We start from the raw sequence: 26,495 nt of genomic DNA on the forward strand, positions 1-26,495 counted from the left end.
CACAAGATGTCCAAAAAGCTGTGACAAGGGTCTTGGAGGATATTACAGAAGGTGAGTTCCAGAAATGTTACCATCAATGGCAGAAGCGCTGGAAAAAGTGTGTGGAATGAGAAGGGAACTACTCTAATGGAGACAACACTAAACTTGACTAAAACGGTAAGCAACTTTTTTTTTCCCCACATCAGTCTCATTACTTATTGTCGCACCTCGTGTATGTCATGAGGTGCATTTACCATTCATTTAACCTCTGTGCCTCTTATGCAATCTGCACCGGGTAGTGAAGGCATCGATATAAAAAAATATTTGTTCAATTCTTAAACTGTAATACATAATATGTAAATAAATAATATTAGTTAACAATCTTGCGTACTTGTCATGACTAAATAAGGTCAAATGACAGCTACGGTTCGTCTCCATTGCAATTCCTTACAGAATTTTTTTTTCTTTTTTTAGGGTTTTTGTCCACTTCTTTCATTCCAACATTGTTGGCAACACTGGCTCACCCTCATTAGTATAATAGTTTATGTATATAGAGATGAAGAGTGGTCTTATTACACTTCCCTGGGGCATTCCTAGGACTACCTTTGTCTCTGACGAATACCTGCCATCCAGGACAATAAGTCCACTACTGGGTTTCTCAACTTAAAAAAGTCTTTAAACCTCACACATATCTGAGAACCTAATCAATTTGCTATGACCTTTGTTAACGGACTGCAATGTGACACTGTGCCAAATCCTTTCAGCAAATTTAGGAATATGGAATCTACCTGTTCTCCTCCATTACTTGTTTGCAGGATATTGTGCAAGAAAAAGGCAGCATAGTATGTAGAGACACATGAAATTTATTCGCAGTCGTGGATACGGACAACTATCAGCTGTATAATGAAATGATGACAATGACCGGGATTTAAACCCAGATTTTCAGTTTATCGTGAGTGGTCTCCTTGCCATTTGGCTAACTGAGCATGATTCACAGCCAGAACCAAGTTTCCATATGTTGTCAACTGTTCTGCTGGACACCTTACAGTGGTTTGCAGAATGTAGAATGGCCAGTGACAAAATTTCCTGCCTTAATCTTGTCACTGGAAATTTGTTGTAAGTTACAGTGACACATTAGTTTTGGAGAGCAAGGATTCACTGCTATTACAATAAACCACAAGCAAAACTTGGGAAATGCCTCCACATTCAGTATCGGGGATGTTATTCCCCAGTCATCATTAGTCTATTTATTAAATCTTCAATTATCCCTCTTTCTCCGAAGCACTCTACAGGTCTTTACTATCAAGAGCCATAATATCTCTGCACTATGTTCTCATTAAATGATGGATAATTCTTTAACAGTTTCAAGTTAACAAGGGATGAAACCCGTTGAACAGTTCAATTACCAAGTTCCTAAAATTATTGCCACAGTCTTGAAAAATTAAAACAGAAGGACAATTTCTCAAGTGTGCCTTCTCTCAATGTAAATACAGTCTGTTTCATACACCTGTGCCTCATCTTGTCAGCTTGGAATTATGTTTGAGTGTGGTCAACATCCATTCTGCTACAAGGGTATTGCACAGAATGTCTCGTACAGAGCGCGCTACAACTAAGTACCAGTAAATCCATTTAACTGTGCACAGCAACATTTACTTTGATGTTGGCAGGAGGCTGCTACACAGTGTGAGATGGAGGGAACAGCTGCAAATCCCCTCCATTTTCTATCACTGTTGCCATTGCCAGCACCAAACACCACAGCTCTTTAACCACTCTTCCAGTAACCCAGCTCCAAAAGACTGTGAATGTTAATGTGGACTATAAACAACAATAGAGCAAATGACTGCCACAGCTAAATGACATGGCTAAAAACTAACCTTTTTGTTTTTGTCGCTAGCTTGTAACATATATCCCTCAATAAGGAAAACCACAACTCCCTTCTTGCATATACGTATGTCAATAAAGCCTCCCCTCTTCGTCACTCCCATCCTTGCCCTCAGCTCTACCTTGTTCTCATCTACCATGTCACACATCCTATTCTACACTCTCTGTAATCAGGATCCAGTGCCCGGTTTGTGTGTGTGTGTGTGTGTGTGTGTGTGTGTGTGGAGAGTAGTAATCTATTCAATTAAAATGGTTGTCGATTTATTTAAAATTACAAAAATTTAAAACAGCATGACAACATATATTGAAAATAGTCACCTATTATATATAGCTACATGAGCATAAGCTTTGGTAAGGGGTAACAATAAGAAATTGATTTGCGGGCTTTCCTGGTCTCTAGAAACATAACACCACCCTGTGCTCCACTATCTACAGTCCTCTGGGTCTCATGAATGAATTGCCTATCCAGTAAACAAATGTCACGTGCGTTAGTGAACATTCTACATAGAACCACAATTCCCGCATTAAAAGACTATCGTTACACAAAAAGTAATAAACAGCAGAAATTAACATAAGTAACGTAACTTATGTTATTTTTTTCCGGAATCCTTTCACTAACGAAACAGCATCGATAGCCCAAGATTCCAATAGGCCTACTTTGAGAGTAAAACAAATCCTATTTACTAACAAACACCAAAAATAAATTTGCCTTTTACGTTTAATTGTAAAAAATATGAGGACACATCACACGATTTAACAACTTCCCTAAAGTAGCATAGGATTCCATGCTATACAAAGCATAGAACCTGTAGGCAATGCTCTTACGACGTACAGGATGGACTGTTAATACTCAATAACAATGGGATAGATTATACATATACCCGACATCGTATAGTTCATTAATATATGTCACTCGATTAGCATACACACAGTAACCAACAGCTGAGCGCAATGACGATGTTCGAATACGTTCAACTGTACGATTCAGGTGCAAACCATAAGAAAATCAAAAGTAATTCGCGACCCCCCCCCCCCCCCCCCCACAACACTAACACTCAGTAGTAACTCAGTTTCTTACCTCTACTCCGCTTCCCATCTGCTCCATTTACTTTCTGTTCGGCACTACACGGGTTTTGCCCTGTAGATTTCCGTTTACTTGGCTGCCCGAAATAAGAAAACAACGTATTCTTCTGTGACATATCTCACCCTGTCGTGTTCACTCTTTGTCACCGCATAAACAATATTGCCGCCAAAATTCGCCCACATGCGCTCAAAGCAGTATTTTGTTCTCTTTGGCATCATGTGAACACAGACAATCCGTATGAAAACAAAGCGCATCGAAAACAAGTTCCGCCATCTAGCGTCAAGGCGGGTAAGCCCATGCAAATAAATTAACGCCACTTAGCAGTGACGAAGTTCAAATGGAGGGTAAAGATTTTTCAACAAAGGAAACAAACACTCTCATTTTTAATAAAACAAATATTTATTGATTAAGTGCAGGTTACATAGGTTGTTGTTGTTGTGGTCTTCAGTCCTGAGACTGGTTTAATGCAGCTCTCCATGCTACACTATCCTGTACAAGCTTCTTCATATCCCAGTACCTGCTGCAGCCTACATCCTTCTGAATCTGCTTAATGTATTCATCTCTTGGTCTCCCTCTAAGATTTTTACCCTCCATGCTGCCCTCCAATGCTAAATTTGTGATCCCTTGATGCCTCAGAACGTGTCCTACCAACTGGTCCCTTCTTCTTGTCAGGTTGTGCCCCAAAATTCTCTTCTCCCGAATTCTATTCAATACCTCATCATTAGTTATGTGATCTACCCATTTAATCTTCAGCATTCTTCTGTAGCACCACATTCCGAAAGCTTCTATTCTCTTCTTGTCTAAACTATTTATCGTTCACGTTTCACGTCCATTCATGGCTACACTCCATACAAATACTTCCAGAAACGACTTCCTGACACTGAAATCTATACTCGATGTTAACAAATTTCTCTTCTTCAGAAACTCTTTCCTTGCCATTGCCAGTCTACATTTTATATCCTCTCTACATCGACCATCATCAGTTATTTTGCTCCCCAAATAGCAAAACGCCTTTACTACTTTAAGCGTCTCAGTTCCTAATCTAATTCCCTCAGCATTACCCTAGTTAAGTCGACTACATTCCATTATCCTTGTTTTGCTTTTGTTGATGTTCATCTTATATCCATCTTACAAGACACTGTCCATTCCGTTCAATTTCTCTTCCAGGTCCTTTGCTGTCTCTGATAGAATTACAATGTAATCGGCGAACCTCAAAGTTTTTATTTCTTCTCTGTGGATTTTAATTCCTACTCCAAATTTTTCTTTTGTTTCCTTTACTGCTTGCTCAATATATAGATTGAATAATATTGGGGAGAGGCTACAACCCTGTCTCACTCACTTCCCAACCACTTCTTCCCTCTCATGCCCCTCGACTCTTATAATTGCAATCTGGTTTCTGTACAAATTGTAAATAGCCTTTCGCTCCCTGTATTTTACCCCTGCCACCTTCAGAATTTGAAAGAGAGTATTCCAGTCAACATCGTCAAAAACATTCTCTAAGTCTACAAATGCTATAAACATAGTTTTGCCTTTTCTTAATCTAGCTTCTAAGATAAGTCGTAGTGTCAGTATTGCCTCACATGTTCCATCATTTGTATGGAATCCAAACTGATCTTTCCGAGGTTGGCTTCTACCAGTTTTTCCATTCGTTTGTAAGGTATTTGTGTTAGTATTTTGCAGCCATGACTTATTAAACTGATAGTTTGGCAATTTTCACATCTGTCAGCACTTGCTTTCTTTGAGATTGGAATTATTATATTATTCTTGAAGTCTGTGGGTATTTCGGCCTGTCTCATATATAGGTAAGTAATGATTTACAATTAATGCTCCTAGGAGCCAAGTTACCCAAACATTTCAATTATATATTTTTCTCGCAGTTTTTTTTTTTTTTTTTTTTTTTTTGGGAAACTTACTCATTAAATTATCTGTAGCCGAAGACGATTTTAGTTTTTCGCAATGTTCTGCGTCTATAGACAGCACTGACAGGCCTGAAAGCCGGTTTTGGCTCATAGAAGTCTTAAGTTTTAATTTCGAAAAACTTTTGTCAGCTTTGCAGTTGTTACAGGAAGAGCAATAACAGGAAACATGCTGTTATTATCACCAGAATACTGGATGCAAGGCTATTGAATTTAATCAGTAATAATTCTGTGATTACCTTAAGGAAATAGATTTTCTGAATTTCAGTTGTTATGAACATTTTCAAAGAAATTAATAGTGCACACAGATCAAATGACATGTCTTTACTGTATTTAGCAATCAGTTTTCCCATTTCCTCTTTTATTATTTCACTTGAAAATGATAAGAGTTTCTCATGTTGTAACACTTCGAATGTATTACTCAGATTATGGAAGCTTTGAAACCTTTGTTTAGTTTGAGAAATTAATATATCTTAACAAAAATAGTACATATTGTCTTTGAAGTATGATTCAAGGTCTGAAATTCCCTCATCTTCTAATAACTCATCAAAATATCACTTCATCATGATCAGTCTTTTATTTTTGAAATCAATGATTAACCCTCGCTCTTTTGCTAGGTCTCTGGACTCGTTTAGCAAACTATGGAACGAATTTTGGTTTATTATTTCACTCAGTCTATTCAAAACATTACTTAGTAAAACACTAAGATTTTCATACGGTATAACCTTAGAAACTGCATTAATGCTTTCAAGTAATGAATCAAAAAAGGCGACAAGCACTATAAAGTCCTAGTTCTCTAAAACATTAATTATACTTTTAAAATCGTCATGCTCGTCTATTTAAGTGGAAATTAAATATATCTGGTACAAAGTTTTCATTATTAATGAACATTAGTTCTTTATAGCTGATAAAGTGTCATGTCTTCAAAATCACCTACTATGGCATACTTTTTTAAGGGTAGTTTTATATTTTCAATATTTATCGTTACTCAGCGATGACCAGCATTTTATAATATTGCCAAAAAAGGTACATATTTTTTCCAAATTATCGGTAAAATTGACACTTCAGGAACACATTTCACAGAATCATTTGTAATTAAATTTAATGTGTGTGCCACACAATGAATAAAATTGGAATTTGGTGTTCTTTTATAAGGGTTTGTAATCCTCTATACACACCCGACATAACAATGTATCCATCGTAAGCCTGCTCTTTTCATTTCGAGAAATCAATTCCATATTCTTTTGTAGTATTAAAAACTTCGGTTTTAAGTCCCTCTGCAATACCATTGGCTACCGATGTAAATCCCAAAAAGGACTCACGGATTTTTATTTCTACAGGCATACAACCATCATTTTCTGCTAACGAGATGTATCGAAAAACTACAGAATGTGGGACAATGTTTGACAGGTCTTGAGTTTTATCAAAAATAATCGCCAGAAATTGAGCTTTTTTAATTTCTAAAATAATATTTTCTCTAACTGCAGGAGCTAGTAAATTAACAATTTCATTTTGAATCATGAGGCTTAAGTAATTTATTGCACCTTTGGTCTATAAGCGGTCTTTTAAAATAGGATCATAAAATGATAGTAAATGTAAAACTGACATGAAATTTCCAGATTCAGAATTATGGCCTCTTAAAGGTAATTTGTATGATGCTAAAGTAATTATGACATTAATAACACAGTGCAATAAATCTCGACCAACGGCCTTTCTGCAGTGGATACAGCGGTTCCCGTCAGATTACCGAAGTTAAGCGCTGTCGGTCGTGGCTGGCACTTGGATGGATGACCATCCGGGCCGCCAAGCACTGTTATCATTTTTCGGGGTGCACTCAGCCTCGTGATGCCAATTGAGGAGCTACTCGACCGAATAGTAGCGGCTCTGGTGAAAGAAAACCATCATAACGACCGTGAGAGCGGTGTGCTGACCGCATGCCCCTCCTATCCGCATCCTCAGCTGAGGATGACACGGGGGTCGGATGGTCCTGATGGGCCACTTGTGGCCTGAATACAGAGTGAGAGCACAATAAATCTCGCCAGAAAGTAATTTTACTATTGATTTCATTTGGCAAAAAAATGGCTCTAAGCACTATGGGACTTAACATCTGAGGTCGTCAGTCCCCAAGATTTAGAACTACTTAAACCTAAGGATATCACATACATCCATGCCCGTGACAGGATTCGAACCTACGACCATAGCAGCCGTGTGGTTCTGGACTGAAGCGCCTAGAACCGCTTCCTGTTGGGCCCCATGACTACTATGGTGGAGACTCAACTGAAAGGTCTCTGCTGGATTCCTTTCATGTTAATTTCTTAAATCTGTTGTCATTTACGGCATAAATTCCTCTTCTAAATTTACTGTGGCGTTTCTGACTATCTGGGAGGAGACTGAGTAGTGGAACATGTTACTTTTACACATAAACAAGAACGATCTGTCACACTACTACACTTTAAAACACAGTTTATATGTAATTCATGTCACACAGTCTCATACGGAACCTACCTCCGCTTTCTTTTATATACTGTATATGATAAGATACTGTCATCCCCCTTCCCTTCTGTGTGAGAGGATGAATGAGCAAATGTATTTCTAGTTGCATGCTTGAGGGTAGCAGATAAGCCTGTCGGCTAGAGAACAGTAGGACCAACGTCGGAACAGATAGCTACGCTTTCTAAAAGCAAAGTGGTTTCTATCCTTAGTATGGTCCTGTCCGTCGCTTGCCATGTTGGTATAGGATGCTGCCCCTCTGGCCACTTCCGTTTGTATTTGTGAGCCCCCCTCAGGAAGGGACCAAGTCAGTCTGTCCATGGCGAGCATCTGAAGTGGTAAGATCTCCGGCTAAGCGCGTCTCTGCTAAGTCCGTAGGACAATGGATTACTTAAGTTCAGCCTAACTGAAAATTTAATCACCTTTATTTCAGGTTTAGCTCTAAAATATCTAATGTTATCTTAAATTGCAACGCAGTGTATTTCGAGTGTGAAGTTCAGAACATCTTCCAGTAGTTGCTTTGTCACTACTTTGTGAGTAAAGTGGAACCACGTGTTGATCAATAACTCTAACTAAGATCATCAATCTTAAATGCGAGTGTGCGTGAGATTATAACATCTCGTCTTGACAATATTTTTCAATATAGCAATTTTTCTTTATGTTCAACCCACGTGGGGTGTACTTTGTGAGACCACTACCACGTGCTTATACAATTGTTTGACCCATCAGGTTAATAGTAAGACGTTAGTAACCAGTTCGAGGTTTTTCTTTTGTAAATTGCTTTTCGAACTAATTTATTTTAATTATCAAAATTATTGTGGAGTTACACGCTTTGTGTAAACCAAGTTGACCACGTGAAGCATGTGGTGTAATCATCAAAGTGGCCCTCAGCTATTCTTTTTGGGAAGATTTCACAGAGAGTTAGTATGAATTTAGTATACCAGTGTGTGTTAATTACGTGACGGACAGGATTGTGCTACGAATGTAACTTCTTTGGGTGAAAATTGAATCGGTTGGTTGTGGTTAATTTCCTCTTGCATATGTTTCAACGTTCTTCGTGTGTTATTTTATGAATGCAGTGTTGTATGCAGTCTCCCAATCTTGGCTCCATATTTGATGTGTTCCGTAAGATTACAAACTCACATTTTCCACAATCCTAAATAAGGCACCAGTTTAGTTATCAATCAAATTTAATATGCTGAAATTTCAATGATCAATGTTAAAATAAATTTCGAAATACAAACTGATTTATTTCTTTTTATTTAAATTCTCTCTTTATATATATATATATATATATCACCAGTTGTCGTATGACTATTAAAAGATTATAATTAATGTTACTCTGGTTGGGAATTTGGTAAGCTAGACTGGATACCTGGTGAAACAGTTGCGCAGTAATGCAAGGTTAACTTCCCCAGACAGCTCACAGCTTTTAACCCGCTTTTATTGTCTATTAGCACCGCTTTCATAACAAATTAATGCAACAACATTACACAACAAATACAAGTAATACTTCGTGGAAGCACTGTTTTTGCAGAATCATTTATATTTGCATATGTTACATTTCTCTTCCAAAGGATATGACATTAAAGTAAGCTGGTTCTGATATTCATGAGTAAGAGAAGACTAACATTTAAAATATGGTACTTAATAAAGTTATACAATCCTGTTACATGCCCTTGATGCGTCGAAAAATTAATAGACAACATTCCAGGAAAGCTTTCCTCGCCCATCTAGTAATATTAGAAATTCAACTTAGCGCTCAACACAGCGATAACAACAATAAGACATACACGGCATAACTGACACTGCAGCAGAACACAAGTGATCACTGTGTAGATTGGCTGACGTTTCAAAGCAGCACGAAAAGTTCTAAACATCACAGGTGAGATTCCTTCAGAACATACTGATATTGTCAAAATGAGAATAAAAAATGGAGTACAGGGCTTAATTTGGTCCGGAACACTCTGGAACAGCGTTTTGGCATATCTGAGGAAAGATCTTTTTTGGACAGAGTGGACCAAATCTGTAATGGAGATTGAAAGTAGTACACTTATTTTAAAACATAATGTCAAGAAGAATTCACCTCATGAAGGCACCGGTGAAGGTATCAGTGACTGGCCTATGTGTTACGAAAGTGTGTTAACGATTTGTTTGCAAAAACCATTCCACATGAATATCAACTTGCAATATCTGCACAACTGCAATGTGCATTGACTGACTTCTCTGTATTTCTGATCTTCACATTTGTAATTCTCTGTGAATTTGGTGTATATCCAAAGATATTTCTGTTCGTTCATATTACACATTTCCAACATGTTACTTATGTACATATACTGTAGTGTTCCTGTTCGTTTTCGATATAAAATGTGGCTCAAATGGCTGGCTCTGAGTACTATGCGACTTAACTTCTGAGGTCATCGGTCGCCTAGAACTTAGAACTAATTAAACCTAACTAACCTAAGGACGTCACACACATCCATGCCCGAGGCATGATTCGAACCTGCGACCATAGCGATCGCTCGGCTCCAGACTGTAGCGCCTAGAACCGCACGGCCACTCCGGCCGGCTAAAATGTGGCTTTCTTTTCATCGGTGAGCTACTTTTTCATACTTTCTATTCATGGCAAATGAGCGTTGTAACCAATACTATGTATGCATATTGACCTATGTTGTTTTACAAGGCGCATCAAGATTAGAAGCAAATATTTGTAGCAGGCAAAATTAATGGTCTTGAGGAATATGTAATCAGAAAAGTCAACACATCAAACGCACCATCATGGAATTTACATCGCTGATTCAGACGTTTTCGTCTGACGTATAATCCATAAATTCGTCGATCTTAATCGAAAAATTCGGTTACTGTTCTTACTAATAATGTATTTTCCATTGGGCCAGTTCTCCCAAGGAACTATTTTTTTGCTATTAGAGGTATCATCTCTTCTTTTGTTTTCATTACGGGTGACGAAGCGCAAATATCTGTAAAACATACTTTTATAATTTTTGGTTATGTACCATATACGTTAATAATCGCGGCTCCCAACCTACAATACGTTAGAAAGGAGTCAACAATGGGTACTTAGCTCTGTAGTTACATTACTTGGATTCATTTCGGGGAAAAATATTACTGTAACATTGGAAGTTAGTTTAAAATAAAATTTAATTACGCTTGGGACTGAAAAAGAGAATGTAATTCGCCTGAACCGATACTCGTGTTAACCCAAAAAATTTACTGTTGGAACTAATGTATTCCTGCATGCAGCGAATTTTTTTCGCGTTAACCATGAGTTCGTTCTGAGTGATTTCGCGCTAACTAGGTTAAACACTAATGCCATACTATATTGATTTAAATTTTATTTCATTAAATGTGTACTTAATAAAATCTACACATATTGAAAAAAGTTTTTCATCGCCTCCGTTCCCAGAACTCCTGAATAAAGACATTGACTGTGGATATTGTACACCAGACGCAGTCCTTCTGACTATTCAGAGATGTCACTAAACCCGCCCAAAGATTTAAACAACCATGCATGAGCAGCACCTATTAGATGGAGGGGGTCTGACAGACGATCAGTTCCAGTCATTCCACCAGGAAGGAGGTACACGGCTCGTGTTGTCTGTAGACGGTCAATGCCGCGCTTCTATCGCGTCTGCTTTGTTACTTTGTGCCAGGAAGGGTCCTCATCAAGGGAAGTGTCTAGGCTTCTCGCAGTGAGCCAAAGCGATATTGTTCGGACATGAAGGAGATTCAGAGAGGGAGGAACTGTCGATGATATACCTCGCTCTGGCCATCCAGGGGCTACTACTGCAGTGGATGGTTATTACCTACGGATTATATCTCGGAAGAACTCTGACAGCAACGCCACCACGTTGAATAATGGGTTTCGTGCAGCTACAGGACGTCGTGTTACGACTCAAACTGTGTGCAACAGACTGCATGATCAACAACTTACTTCCTGCCGTCCACTCTAAGGTCCATCTTTGCAACCACGGCACCATGCAGTGCGGTACAGATGGACCCAACAACATGCCAAATGGACCGCTCAGGATTGGTATCACGTTCTCTTCACCAATGAGTGTCGCATATGGCTTCAACCAGACAGTTGTTGGAGACATGTTTGGAGGAAAACTGGGCAGGCTGCACGTCTCAGTCACACCGTCCAGCGAGTGCAGCACGGTGGAGGTTTCCTGCTGTTTTGGGGTGGCATTGTGTGGGGCCGACGTACGCCTGTGGTGCTCATGGAAAGCGCCATAACGGTTGTACGATACGTGAATGCCATCCTTCGACCGATGTGCAACCATATTGGTAGCATTGGTCTTCATGGACGTAAATTTACGCCCCCATCGTGCACATCTTGTGAATACTTCCTTCAAGATAACGACATCGCTCGAGTAGAGTTGCCAGTATGTTCTCCAGACATGAATCCTAACGAACATGCCTGGGATACATTGAAAACGGTTGCTAATGGACGACGTGATCCGCCAACCACTCTGAGGGCTCAACGCTGAATCGCCATTGAGGAGTGGGAGAATCTGGACCAAGAGTGCCTTGATGAACTTGTGGATAGTATGCCACAACGAATACAGGCATGTGTCAGTGCAATAGGGCTTGCTATATGGACGGGTAGTTCGCGAACGAACGGGTCCAAAGGAACGGTTCACCAAGATGAACGAAAGGACCGAGAAACGAATTCCAAGGACCTGTCTTTCATAGTTCACTTCGGTAGCGGCTGTCTACTCATAGTTGCCGGGAACGAGGTATGATCGGTTCATAGTTCACTAGTTCACTTCGGTCGTGGCGGCCACTTCGGCAGTCCTCGTTCCAGCCTCGGTCCCGTGCTTGTCACAGTCTCGGTCTCCCTCGGCCGCACCCATCGTTCTTTGCATGACCACCTGTCTCAGTTCCACTGCCGACTGCTCCTAGTTCGTTCAGTATACAGTTGTTCGTTTCGTTCACTGCACTCGCCCATTTTACATGTGTTTCAGACTGTTCTTGCACGTGGTTCTGGCTATTCAGCGTCCACCACCGGTAAGCAAAAAGTATTTTATAATTATGTAAATTACACAAAAATTACGTTGTATTTAATAGGTACGTCTTTTCAGGTAACAAATGGCATATCAGCTCACTTTATAATATCGATGAGCAGCGGAAGAAATACTTATAAAAAGGCAAGTTTTTTTTGTTATTCATATATTTTTTGGTTTCATCGACTTGACTTAGCAACTAACTTTCAATAATTTGCTTAATTTGTAGTGTAAGAAAATTCATATAAAACGATTTTCGTGTATCTTTAATATGCAAAACATTATATCTAGGAAGGCTCTAATTATTTTTAAGTTTGGTTGTTTTCAATTTGTATTACCTGCTAGTTTGGTTTCTTTGAAAAAAAAAAAAGTGTGGGTTGTGCGTTATTTTGGCTCAGTAGGAAAAGGGGTGCCTCTCAATTTGAAAAGACATAGATTGCCATAAAATCGTATTTATTTATTATCTCAAAAACATGTTCAGAAGGGGCTTTCAAACCAAAAACTTTATTACTGCGAACTTAATTATTATTATTGCTGCATTAACTTTAATAATGCAACACAAAAACCTAATTTTCACTAAGCGTGTGAGGGAAGTATGATGAGAAAACCACATTTTATTTTGAAACTATTTATTCTTCCATAAAGTCTATACTTCGCCTAGGAACTCAGAGACAGCGTGAAGTATATAAAGGGTGTAAACGATTATTGTTTACAACGTAGCATAGCTGTGTAGAGGAAGTCGAGATGAATAATTTTATACAAGGCACTTGTGGCCCATTAAGTTGGGAAACAGCCACCAGCAAGTGTACAAGACTATATGAGCTATAGCCCATACGCATCGCGTGAGATTTTCATGTTCTCTTCTCCAGCTCTCTACACACAAACTATTAATGCTAGACAAAATGAATACGACCTTTTTGTTGTAGGAAATTTAATGTAGTTAAATATTACATCGGGATACGTTTTCGCTAGAGGCTATGGTTTTCCACTTATTAAAGAAAAACGTAGAGAAGCGACTTTGAAAAGTTTTCCGTATTACATTACACACAATTATCAGCACCGAACTAGTAATATATGTCGCTTTTCATATACATTTGTGTAAAGTTTATATCAAGTACAGTAAAACGTAATTGTAAAATTTCGTATTCGTTTCACTCTCGTCTGTTAATGGCTGCCTGACAGCCCTTGCTCGCTCAGAGTTCTCTTTGTCAAATAACTGATGACTGATTCCATTCATGAAGCCCTCCCCCCATCTTTCTTTTCACTTATAAAGTTACGACGATATTCCAGCATCCTTATGTAGGTGCCGCTGTTGCTGATACAAATCTTGTGATTTTAGTATGACGTTTCTCAGATCCTGTGTCGGAAGTTATGATTTATATCAATAAGTCTTCAGTTCCCGCACAGTTAGTATGGCAGTTTGATGCGCAGACAATGTGATGTAGACACCAGCAAACTGCAAAAGGAAACTTAATGTTGGTTTGATAGACGGCTCATTACTGGCCAGATATTTAATTCGAGTAATTCCCTTGCAAATGTGAATTATTATAAGTAAACCAACAGAAAACAAAGACGTTGCACTTGCTACGATCTTCCCTCGAAAAGGAAAGGCGACTGTATTCTGAGGTGGCCGTGCTGGGTCGTAAATTGGTTTTAGTTCCGTAAACCCGTTCTTCCGTTTGTGTTGAGCCTGCTGGCCTGACCATGTGGCCACCGAGTAACATCTTTGTCTGCTTGTAGTCACTGGCCCGTCACACCAACATTGCGATGCGAAAAACGCATTCAGCTAAGAAAGTCTAAGTAAACAATCTGTCAACATTAGACAATTAATGAATTTATCATGCGGTCTTGCAGAAGTAATACTTGGGTGGACTTAATATTTTTTCAAGGTTTTCAAATTTTATGGTCAAGGGGCCTTATCTCATTGAGCTCAAATTTCACAGCTCATTTCTACATGGAATGGAGCCCAGTCTGGGAAAGGAGAGGGAGGGGTGGTAGCCCAAGAAGAGAAGACATAATTTTAAAATTGTCATAAGAGCAACCATAATTATACTTCGAATCTTTTATCATTTACTTTATCAATACCATTCCCTGCTACTCAATTTCCGACTATTTTAATCATGTGTAATTTTGCGTATCAATATTTATTTGTAATGATTTGTACAATGCATACAGAGACTCTATTTAAAACTTTTCAAGGTATTTTTTTAAGGCGAATTAGTAATGAAATTGTAATAATATTACAGATCCCAAGATTTTCAACATCTTTATTGTGGTATCACTACAAGAAAATAGAGGTGGATAGAGGAGAAATCAAATACTGCAAAGCCATCATCAGTATTGCTGGAGGCTCCATGGCTAATTTAAAAAGGCGTCTTATATAGAAACACCCCACAGTGCCACTGGAGAGGACGGATTTTCGATCTAGGTCTCCATCGTCAACACATGCAGAAACAAGTGCCAAAACGTCAACTGCATCATGCCAGCGATTCACCCCAGCCTCTAGCTCCTCAGCCTCTGTAAGCAAATCTGTCAGCGATGTTGATTCGCTATCGTCGAACAATCTGATCAGCAGTCCGCCCAATTTATAAAAGCAAAGAAATCGATTTACAGTTGCTTAAAATGATTTTTAAGGAATACCATCCCTTCAGCATTGTGGAAGACAAAGAATTTAGGAAGTTTGTTTCCCTGCTCTGCCCCAATTACCAGCTTCCAAGTGGGAAAACCCTTTCGGCCAGCTTGCTGTCACACCTAATCAGTCAACTGCGGGATAATTTACGAGGAATACTGAATTCGATGACAGCAGTCGCTCTGACGACTGACAGGTGGAATTTCTCGAACAATCAAAGTTTTATTGCGGTTACTGCACACTATATGGACGATAACACGAGACTTCATACGAATGTATTGGGTTGCCTGGAATTTTCGCCTCGACACACTGCTGAAAACATAGGTAATTTTCTACAAAGCGAAGCGACCAACTGGGGAATAAGTAACAAAATAGTGGCAGTTGTGACCGACAATGCACCTAACATGGTTGCTGCGGTCAAAATTGGTAAATGGGCTCACATCCCCTTTACGCCCACACTATAAATTTAATTGTCAAATCGGTATAAAACCAAAAAATCGAAAAAATTAAATGTATCGTTCAATTTTTCAAAAAAAGTTCATTTGCAATTAATAACCTAAAGGAAACGCCAGTGCAAAAGAATCTTCCGATACTAAAACTAAAAAAAGAAGTTACAACGCGATGGAACTCGCTTTCGTCATGCTAGTACGTGTTTTTGGAAACAAATTGCCCATAATTTCCACTTTAGCTGTTCTCGGAAACGATGAGCATATAGTGACGCCAGAGGAGTGGGATATCATAGAACATTCAATTAAGTTACTTCAAATCTTTTATGAGCAGCTAAAGAGGTGAGCGTTGAACAAACTGTGTTGTTGCCCAGAACGGAGGTTTTAATTTGGGCGCTTTTAAACTTCATGTCTACGTTTAAAAACCAGGAAGGGTTGCCCCCCGTAATAGTTTCAACGTCTGAGTGGATGATAAAGGCTGCCGAAAAGCGGCTTGTTAATACGTCGTATGTTGTTGGCCAAGCGGCGTTAGTTGATCCACGATTTAAAAAGAAAAAAAATAGGTTCATAACAGGAAGCACGAAGTATATGCGGGCATACGTTAGAATCGTGAGTGAAGTTCATCAACTAATCAACTATTAGCACAAGAAATAGCTAATGAACCCACTTCAGTAGCTTCCTCTTCAAGAGACTTCCACCATTATCACCTTCTCCAACATTAACAAATTTTAGTTTGTGGAAAGCCAATGACAACGAATGGCTGTAACTGAAATGGACAAATACATTTGTGAGATGTTGCTCCCGAGGGATGGTGATCCTCTGTTGTGGTGGGAATAAAGGAAACATCTTTATCCACATTTATATTCATTGGCCCTATATAGGCTGTGCATACCAGGAACCTCTGTACCCTCAGAGAGGATATTTTCGAAAACAGGACAAACACTGACTGAAAAAAGAAGTCGATTGGAGCCATCAAAAATTTCAGAAATTATACACTCCTGGAAATTGAAATAAGAACACCGTGAATTCATTGTCCCAGGAAGGGGAAACTTTATTGACACATTCCTGGGGTCAGATACATCACATGATCACACTGACAGAACCACAGGCACATAGACACAGGCAACAGAGCATGCACAATGTCGGCACTAGTACAGTGTATATCCACCTTTCGCAGCAATGCAGGCTGCTATTCTCCCATGGAGACGATCGTAGAGATGCTGGATGTAGTCCTGTGGAACGGCTTGCCATGCCATTTCCACCTGGCGCCTCAGTTGGACCAGCGTTCGTGCTGGACGTGCAGACCGCGTGAGACGACGCTTCATCCAGTCCCAAACATGCTCAATGGGGGACAGATCCGGAGATCTTGCTGGCCAGGGTAGTTGACTTACACCTTCTAGAGCACGTTGGGTGGCACGGGATACATGCGGACGTGCATTGTCCTGTTGGAACAGCAAGTTCCCTTGCCGGTCTAGGAATGGTAGAACGATGGGTTCGATGACGGTTTGGATGTACCGTGCACTATTCAGTGTCCCCTCGACGATCACCAGTGGTGTACGGCCAGTGTAGGAGATCGCTCCCCACACCATGATGCCGGGTGTTGGCCCTGTGTGCCTCGGTCGTATGCAGTCCTGATTGTGGCGCTCACCTGCACGGCGCCAAACACGCATACGACCATCATTGGCACCAAGGCAGAAGCGACTCTCATCGCTGAAGACGACACGTCTCCATTCGTCCCTCCATTCACGCCAGTCGCGACACCACTGGAGGCGGGCTGCACGATGTTGGGGCATTAGCGGAAGACGGCCTAACGGTGTGCAGGACCGTAGCCCAGCTTCATGGAGACGGTTGCGAATGGTCCTCGCCGATACCCCAGGAGCAACAGTGTCCCTAATTTGCCGGGAAGTGGCTGTGCGGTCCCTTACGGCACTGCGTAGGATCCTACGGTCTTGGCGTGCATCCGTGCGTCGCTGCGGTCCGGTCCCAGGTCGACGGGCACGTGCACCTTCCGCCGACCACTGGCGACAACATCGATGTACTGTGGAGACCTCACGCCCCACGTGTTGAGCAATTCGGCGGTACGTCCACCCGGCCTCCCTCATGCCCACTATACGCCCTTGCTCAAAGTCCGTCAACTGCACATACGGTTCACGTCCACGCTGTCGCGGCATGCTACCAGTGTTAAAGACTGCGATGGAGCTCCGTATGCCACGGCAAACTGGCTGACACTGACGGCGGCGGTGCACAAATGCTGCGCAGCTAGCGCCATTTGACGGCCAACACCGCGGTTCCTGGTGTGTCCGCTGTGCCGTGCGTGTGATCATTGCTTGTACAGCCCTCTCGCAGTGTCCGGAGCAAGTATGGTGGGTCTGACACACCGGTGTCAATGTGTTCTTTTTTCCATTTCCAGGAGTGTATTTATCAACAGCAATGTTTAAATTTCTACATATGTGTTCTACAAGTTGTTAAATAAAGTTTTACAATGAAGTGAAATGAGTTTATCTAAATGGTCCCTGTACCATTTTCATATATCAAATTCGGTTGGTAATCCTTTGGAGGAATTACAGGGCAGTCTGACTGATTTAAGTTCATTTTAATCTCCTTTATATTCGCTCAAGTCACCAATTTTTTTAATAGCACATGTTTCGAAAATGTCTGATCCCACTTGAGTTTATAAAATGTATATTATTTACTCAAATACTACAATTTTTGTAGTCCCTGTAATATTTTGTTGGATATGAGTCTGTGTTATGAAAGAAAATTTATGAATTGTAATTTTAGAAAACTTTTCCTACAATTTTTATCCAACACTGTAAAACATAGTGTTTGTAGGGTACAATACTACTAGTCGTGAGTGTCCACAAAAATTTTTCCAAGGAGGGGGGCAAGGCTCTAAAATAGCCATTTTTGATGTAAATTAATTGGTCACTTTTGAGATGTGTCATGCCACCAGAACTCTCCACAAAATGATGGATATCGACTCAATATTCGTATTTATTATGGGTAGACTACTTTGATACTTATAAGACAGGCATGATTCACGATTATCTTCTTTGAAGTAAAACATTCTATGGTATTAATATAATTCTGGAAATGACACATTTATAAAGGTGACAAACTAAAAGTATATCATTTTACGATAGCATTTAACATGTATTCAAGAAAATGACCAGTAAGTTAGGAAATAAAACAGCAAAATATTTAGAAAACATATTTTTATCAAGTACTAGTAACGTCAAACTGATATTGAAAGCATTACTCAGAAATGAGAATACTATTGGTTATAAACAAAAATGAACCAGTCATAAAGAACCTCTGACTCTAAAGTGATAAAGCAAAAAAAATTTTTTTAAGGCATAGCGGAATGCACACGGCATTCCGTTAAACAAAACATTGCTATAGGACGCGCTACCTTCAGCTGTTGCTGATTACGTTAAGAAAACTGTGACGGAGAATTCGGTTCCACAACAGTGGTGAAACGCCTCATACGCAACTCCACAACATTTCGAAGAAGGCAGTCGGTATGGCACAGACGAGGGGCTATTTTCCGTCTCTCTTTGATCCAAAGTAAAACGGCATGTTCATTGCTATGGAAATCAAGCCGACTTACAACCGAATGAAGCCTGCGTTCCATAATCGAGTGTCTGCTGTCATATTTCGTAAAGGGAATATGATAACTTCTACAATATTATTTCAATGGTAGACGCTGACACACGAAAAGTCGGCCCCGAGTACTACACTGCCCATTGTGCCCCAACAATCGTTATCTATTGTTTCGGAGTTGTTGCTTGCATTAGTTTATTTGTTATTTCTTCACTGCCTAATTATTACATGTTTATCCATTTGTTGTATTTGCTCGTAACGGGCAACAAATCATGTGTAATTGTACTCGAGATCGGTTTTCCGTGTGCCACCCTATATTATTTCCCGCTACAGTTGGCTAAATGAGAGGTTCTGCAGAATAACGGAAATTACTTCTACAAGTGTGTGAGAATTCTGTAATGAATAAAAACTCTTTACTCCAGGGGGGAGGCAAGTGCTCCCTCTTGGTGCACTCCACCCTTTAGTCACCTACACTACTAGTTTTCAGTTTTTCATAAGAACCATATACCATGCACAAATGAACGGTGAACGACTAAAAATGAACGGTTCCCAAAAAAGAACAATCACCAGTGAACTAGTTCCCAAGGATGAACGACTTTGTCCATCTCTAACTTGCTACTGGGTATTATAGCTACTAGTGCAGACAGCAATGTGGACCACCACATCTGAAGGTCTCACTGTATGTTGGTACAACATGCAATGTGTGGTTTTCATGAGCAATAAAACGGGCAGAATGATGTTTATGTTGATCTTAATTCCAATTTCCTGTACAGGTTCCACACTATTGGAATCGAGGTGAAATAAAACTTTTTTTTGATGTGTGTATATTGACTGGTTATATTTTTCATCACCTTTTGCTTATCATTTGTGTTGGTTAGAAGAGATCTCTTCCTAATATAAGCACACTGTTACAAAGAAATTTAATGCTTCACCAAGCTGTTAATGGTGTATGATGAAAAATTTATGTAATTAATACACTCTGTACAAAGCACATAAAATTAATCATCCATGTACATACAACTAACGTGGGATAACTTGGGTGTATAAAATTATGGAATGTGTTTTCTTAGAAAGGTGTGTACTGCATGTGTAAAAATCTAGGAACGTGTTGCTCACATGTAATTACCTAGCGCATTTTGTTCGACTAGATGATAAACCTACATGTAACTTTTCAAATGGGGCTGCCCTCGAGCGACATTCATTGCATGCACATCCTTAATCTAATCCTATTGTTTCTTGCCATAATGCAAATAAAATTATGTTTACTCTACATTACAATGTGAAATGATACTTATGAGTCCTGCATTACTCAACATAGAATGCTACATAATGTGACCTAAATTATGATAATGATGTATTATTTCCATGGAGGTAGATAAGATTTTTGAACTTGCCATTGCAAAGTAAATCATTCGCAGAATCTGATCGCTGAAAAACTGAAGAAATTTGGGCAGTTTCTTTATAACTTAATCCTTCCGTTTATTTCTTCTTTCCATAGCTCCACAGGGGTAATCTCTCTTTCTTTCACACATTTCTTTCACAATTAAACTTATTAACAAACAAATACAACGTTTGAACGTCATCAATCGCGTACACAGATTAAAATAAACGCTTATAGATTGTTAACATTCAACTTAAAATGAGAAAGACCCTATACATTGTTGTCCGCCGAAAAGCGCCACAGGAAATCAGAGACATTCAGTGTTGCCAACATTAGGACGAATGATAAATTAAGCGTTCACGGTGCAATCCAAAATTTAAGTGTTCACCTTGGGTGAGAGTATGGGAAACATTCTTGCTAATACATTTGTTGGGGCATCTGTACCCCGGGAGTCCCATTTCACTGATATGGCTGATATGGCGCAAGCTACACCCCTGCCATTTAGCCATTTCAAACAGTGTGACTGAAGTGGCACGCTGAAACAGCCAGATAAGTGTGGTGTCATTAGAATGACACCGCCTTTAGCCACGCCACTTGCTTTGTGATCCCTTTTTTCATCCTATCACCACCGATTAGCATGCAATGACTACCATCTCATGAAGGAATTTCGAAGTATCATTCAAGATACCATAGCCGTATTCTGGTTTTCGAAGCGACTGACTTCAAACGGTCAGTGCTTCGAACCTGAGAGTCCAGTAGTAGTTTCCGATGCACCACTGCAGGTTTACTGTAACCCTTACACATTCACATTGCTAATGAAACACAGAAATTGCATCAAGATTGAATAAAACAGGCACTATGGTGACTTCTGTCCAGTCGAGTAACGCTTCCAACAGTCTGTGATTGGAACCAATCCTGGGACTCCAGTAGTAGTTTCGGATGCACCACTGCATTTTTACTGTAACTCTAAGACCTTCAAATTGACGATGAAACACAGAAATTGCATAGGGAATGAATACAACAGGCACCACACCATCACCTGTTCAGGCTAGTAACGCTTCAAACGGTCTGTGCTTGGAAACTTTCCTGGGATTCAAGTAGTAGCTTCCGATGTACCACTGCACGTTCTCTGTAACACTTGGACATTCACGTTGGCGATGAAACACAGAAATGGCATCGTGATTGAATACAAGAGGTACCATGGCGACTTCTGCCCAGGCGAGTAACGCTTAAAACGGTCTGAGCTTGGAATCTTTCCTGGAAGTCCTGTAGTAGTTTCCGATGTCAAACTGCAGGTTTACTGTAACCATTGAGCCTTCAAATTGACGACGAACTACAGAAATTCCATCGGGATTGAATTCAACAGCCACTATGCTGACTTCTGACCAGGGGAGTGACGAATCAAACAGACTGTGCTTAGAACCTTTACTAGGAGTCCAGTAATAGTTTCCGATAACCACTGCAGGTTTAATGCAACCCTTGGACATTCACGTTGACGATGAAACACAGAAATTGCATCGGGATTAAATACAACAGCCACTATGCTAACTTCTGTCCAGGCGAGTAACGCTTCATACGCTCTGTGATTGGAACCTTTCCTGTGAGTTCAGTACTAGTTTCCGATGCACACTGCAGACTTACTGTAAATCTTGGAGCTTCACATTGACGATAAAACACAGAAATTAGAAGGGGATTAAATACAACAGGCACCATGTCAACTTCTGTCCAGGGGAGTAACACTATAAACCAGAGGTTCTCAAACTTTTGTTTGTCACGCTCCCCTTCTGCCGAGAAGAAAACGTCCGTGCCCCCCCCCCCCCCCTAAAAAAATATAGAGATTTTTATTAATTATCAAGAAACTATTGTAAAATTTGTGATGGTGACGTCATGTAACATGGTGGGCTGTTAATGTATCGAGTCGCAGTTATTACGTCATCAGTCTAGTCTAGTGATTATAAGCCACTCCTAAAGTAAAGAAAGTCCTTGGTAAACAACGAAAAATATTTGCGATCCTTGCAGATTACTGGATGCGGGCCATTATTTTGAGTGTAGCTTATTACTTTCACTCATTATCAAAAATAGTCGCTCAGTCACGGTGTTAACGAATATCACTGATTTGTACGCCTATAGCGCTCCCCATTGTCATTGCGCCTAGGTTGGCATTTATGTCAACGACGACAGTTACCGAACGGCGACAAAGGCCCAGTTCCCAGAACCAGACAAAAAATAAAAAATAAGTTTTACGAAATAATTTTGCAGACTACACAGAACTTTAAAAAATATGAATAAAACAACTTCCTTACCTTGATTACATTCCCTTGCTGCACACCATTTATTCACCAGTATACGATTTTAGGGCTACTCTTCGCTTGCCATATCTAGGATAAACTTTCGCTGTGTCTTCATCCAGAAGAAATACTATTATTAGTTGAAATAACATACCACACGTAACATCAGAATCCATAAGGATCATACGCAATATTTATATTTAAATCAGATTCACTATGTTTATTTTATATTGTTTCTTCTAAGTAGTTTTTTATAATTTTACAGTATTACCTACATGTAAGAATGGGAGGAAAATAACAAGTTCTCTCATAATGTGACGTATTTATTGTAAGAATATTATTTCCACACACATATGGCAAGAAAAAAATAAATCAATGTGAAGGATGAGCTTGCATATTTTTTACAAGATTTTGAATTCTTGGCTGAATAGTAGAAACTGCGCAACGTAAATCATTGGCAATACTGAGTTTGCTTCTAAGCTTATTTTTTATCGCCACTACCGCTGAAAATGCTCTTTCGCACAAATAAGTGCTTTAAAATGGTAAATACAGTTTCAGTGCTTGTTCTGCTGTGCTGGGATACACCGTGAGATATTTCACCCAAAATAAAGGCTTATCCATCTTCTCAAAGTCATACTTCGCTGCAGAATCATTTTTAATTTCTAAGATTTCCTCTTGTAGTCTGTCTGGCAACACATCCACGTCAACGTGAAATGGATCCGTCGCTAACCTATAATAAATTTTATCATCACAACTGTTAGGGAAGTATCGTTCGAATTCATCAATGAGGTGCTGCAAATGGTTCGATATTTTACTCTTAGTATCAGTATCGTTAAAATCGTTTTGAAATCGGGCTTCTTCCAGGATTCCAAACAATCTGGGAAAGCAGGAATAATTGCAGGCTAAAATTTTACGTTTCCATAGTTGCAACTTATCAGTAAACGCTTTGATGGTATCCCAATGAAAAATTATGTTTGACTCTCCACCTTGTAATTTCAAATTCAATGTGTTTAAAGACTCGAAAATATCTGACAGATAAGCCAATGCAACATGAACACTGGGCTTTCTAAATTCCACATACAATCCAGTTTGTTTGTTATTTTCCAAAAACTGCATCACTTCGTCTCGAAGTTCAAGTAATCTTTCTAACATACTTCCTTTTGAGAGCCAGCGTACTTCTGTATGAAATAATAGTGTTTTATACTCCGGTCCCAAGTCTTCACAAAGAGTCGTAAATAACCTGGAATTTAACGCACACTTTTTAATATGATTAACGATTTTGATGCACAATTTCAAGACATCATTGAGTTCCTTTGGAAGTGTCTTAGCTGCCAATGCTTGACGGTGTATTAAACAGTGGATAGCAGTAACACTAGGGTTTTTTTTCTCTGACCATCTGCACGAATCCTGAGCGACATCCAAGCACTGATGGGGCGCCGTCTGTGCACACGCCTGTCAGTCTCTGCCGTGATAACTCATTTTTACAAAAGAATTCAGAGGCGGCTGCCATTACATGAATTGCTTTTGAAGTTGTCTTTAACTGTGTAGAAAACAGCAACTCTTCTTTAATTGCTTCATTTTCTATATAGCGAACGAAAGCTAGTAGTTGGCAACAATTCGCAACATCGGTAGTCTCGTCTAACTGTATTGCGAAAAACTGCGATTGTTTGACGGCCGTAACTAATTGATTTTGTACGTCTTCGGCCATATCATCAATCCGACGTTTCACAGTATTGTCAGAAAGCGGTATTTGTGAAAGTTTTTGTTTGCTTTCTGACCCAAGAACAATATCAGCAGCTTTCAACAAACGGGGTTTGACTAGTGTCCCTCCGATAATATGACTTCTCTTGGTCCTTGAAATAAGTAGCGATAACTCGTACGAGGCTTCCACTACCTTTTATGATGTCTGAGCGAAGGATCCAGCAGTGTCCAACTTCATTCGTTTCAAATTATCACATTTTGCAGCAAAAAATTCCTTCGGCTTCTCATTCAATGCACCATGCTTTTCCCACAAATGGCATTCCAGACGAAAAGGTCTCATGGAATCATTGCTCAATACCTCATAGCAAATAACACATTTTGTATAGAAGCAAAACCGTATTTGATATAATCATCATTATATTTACGTTTTTTCACGACACTCATGGTGAAGTAAAAGGAAAACAAGAAGTTCACAGTATAATTTCGCACTAACACTGATTTTACTGAGGCACAACTGTGAAAGATACAACGCGATTTCAGCAAAATCCAATACATCAGATGTGTCAACAACTGCAAGCAACCAACTGAAATAAAGGAAAGCTACTGCCTGTCGTCTGTCGGCACCTCAGATGACTGCCTGTGAGGAGTGGGGCGAAGAACGGGGAAGCCCCGCCGCAGCGCAGGTAGTCAGCGCACTGTCTGTCTGTCTGCGACCTGGTGGCCGAGCAGGGCTCTTGCTGGGAGAAATTTCATGGACACACCTCACACATCGCTGGAAACTGTGCACAGTGCCAGTTATCTCTGTACTCGTACCAAAAGAAGCCATTTGTCGCAGCAAAGAACGTACACTAATTTCAAACGAAATTATGCCGTATTTCAAAAAGGCAGAAGAAAAATAACTGTTTTGTCAAATAAGTAATCCGAATGAAAGAGCTGTAGCACTGCCCGTTCGAAAAAAAGAAATAGCCTCACTAATCGACTTCATTCTCTACCTAGCTGGGTTATGGTTCATTGTTAGCAGTCACGGCAATGTTTCCAGAACGACGTGAAGTACTCTGCTCAGAGCAAACCCTTGTACTAGTTTCGCATTCACGTTGTGCACATTTTTCTGGTGACAAAGAGCATGACCCTGGAGTCCAAATTACGAACGCGCCAGTTCATTTGAAGCGTATACAGTCTATTAAAGTCACGGTAATCGCATCACATGGGGATCCGCGGGTTGACAGGGTAATAAAACGGCATTTTTGCAGTTACGCAGTATAAGTGATTATTACTCTGATGAACATAGCCTACTACGGCTAAAAGTTATAACATGATTACGTTCAGTTCATGTGTACAAATGTACGGAATAGTTAATACCTGACTTTTCTGTTTTCCAGTTGTCAGAAGTAAGTTGTTTACAAATCTGATATATTAGAATTAACGCATATCGTCTTCGTAATTTTGAGAGTTTCTGCGTGTGACATTCTAAACGTGACATTCTAAACGTGATCTTCAAAAGCTGTATGTTCTAGGATAGGTTATTGAGACAGGATTGCGGGAAGTGGAACGCCAAACGATTGCATTTAACACCATAATCTATCATTAATACCTGCACATTCATTTTTATTAAAATATCGATATTAAAAAGAAATATTAGGTTTATACCGCTAACTCCACCCGCGTCCCCCTTGCAACATTATCACGCCCCCCCAGGGGGGCGCGACCCCAGTTTGGGAATCCCTGCTATAAACGGTCTTGATAAAACCTTTGTTTGGAGTGCATTAGTTGTTTCCGATGCACCACTGCAGGATACTGTGACCCTTCGAATTTCACATTGACGATGAAACACAGAAATTACATCGGGATTGAATACAACAGGCACTATGCTGACTTCTGTCGAGGCGAGTAATGCTGCAAACAGTCTGTTCTTGGAACCTTACTTGGGAGTCTGTAGTAGTTTCCGATTACCCACTGCAGGTTTACTCTAACACTTGGACCCGACTTCTATCCAGGGGAGTAACGTTTCAAAGGGACTGTGCTTCGAACATTTACTAGGAGTCCAGTAGTAGTTTCGGATGTACCACTGCAGGT

At 39.9% G+C, this 26,495-nt stretch overlaps 1 protein-coding gene across 1 annotated transcript in view; it reads right to left on the reverse strand.

Annotated features, from left to right (window-relative positions):
• Positions 1 to 3,151, reverse strand: part of LOC126092089 (DNA mismatch repair protein Msh6) — a 325,870-nt gene extending 322,719 nt beyond the window's left edge. The window contains exon 1 of the mRNA XM_049907512.1: positions 2,939 to 3,151. Within this exon, the coding sequence (XP_049763469.1) occupies positions 2,939 to 3,059 (121 nt within the window). The 5' untranslated portion in view covers positions 3,060 to 3,151. The remainder of the gene's footprint in view (positions 1 to 2,938) is intronic.
• Positions 3,152 to 26,495: the final 23,344 nt, after the last annotated feature.

This window comes from Schistocerca cancellata, chromosome 7, assembly GCF_023864275.1.
Source record: "Schistocerca cancellata isolate TAMUIC-IGC-003103 chromosome 7, iqSchCanc2.1, whole genome shotgun sequence".
Classification (NCBI taxonomy): domain Eukaryota; kingdom Metazoa; phylum Arthropoda; class Insecta; order Orthoptera; family Acrididae; genus Schistocerca; species Schistocerca cancellata.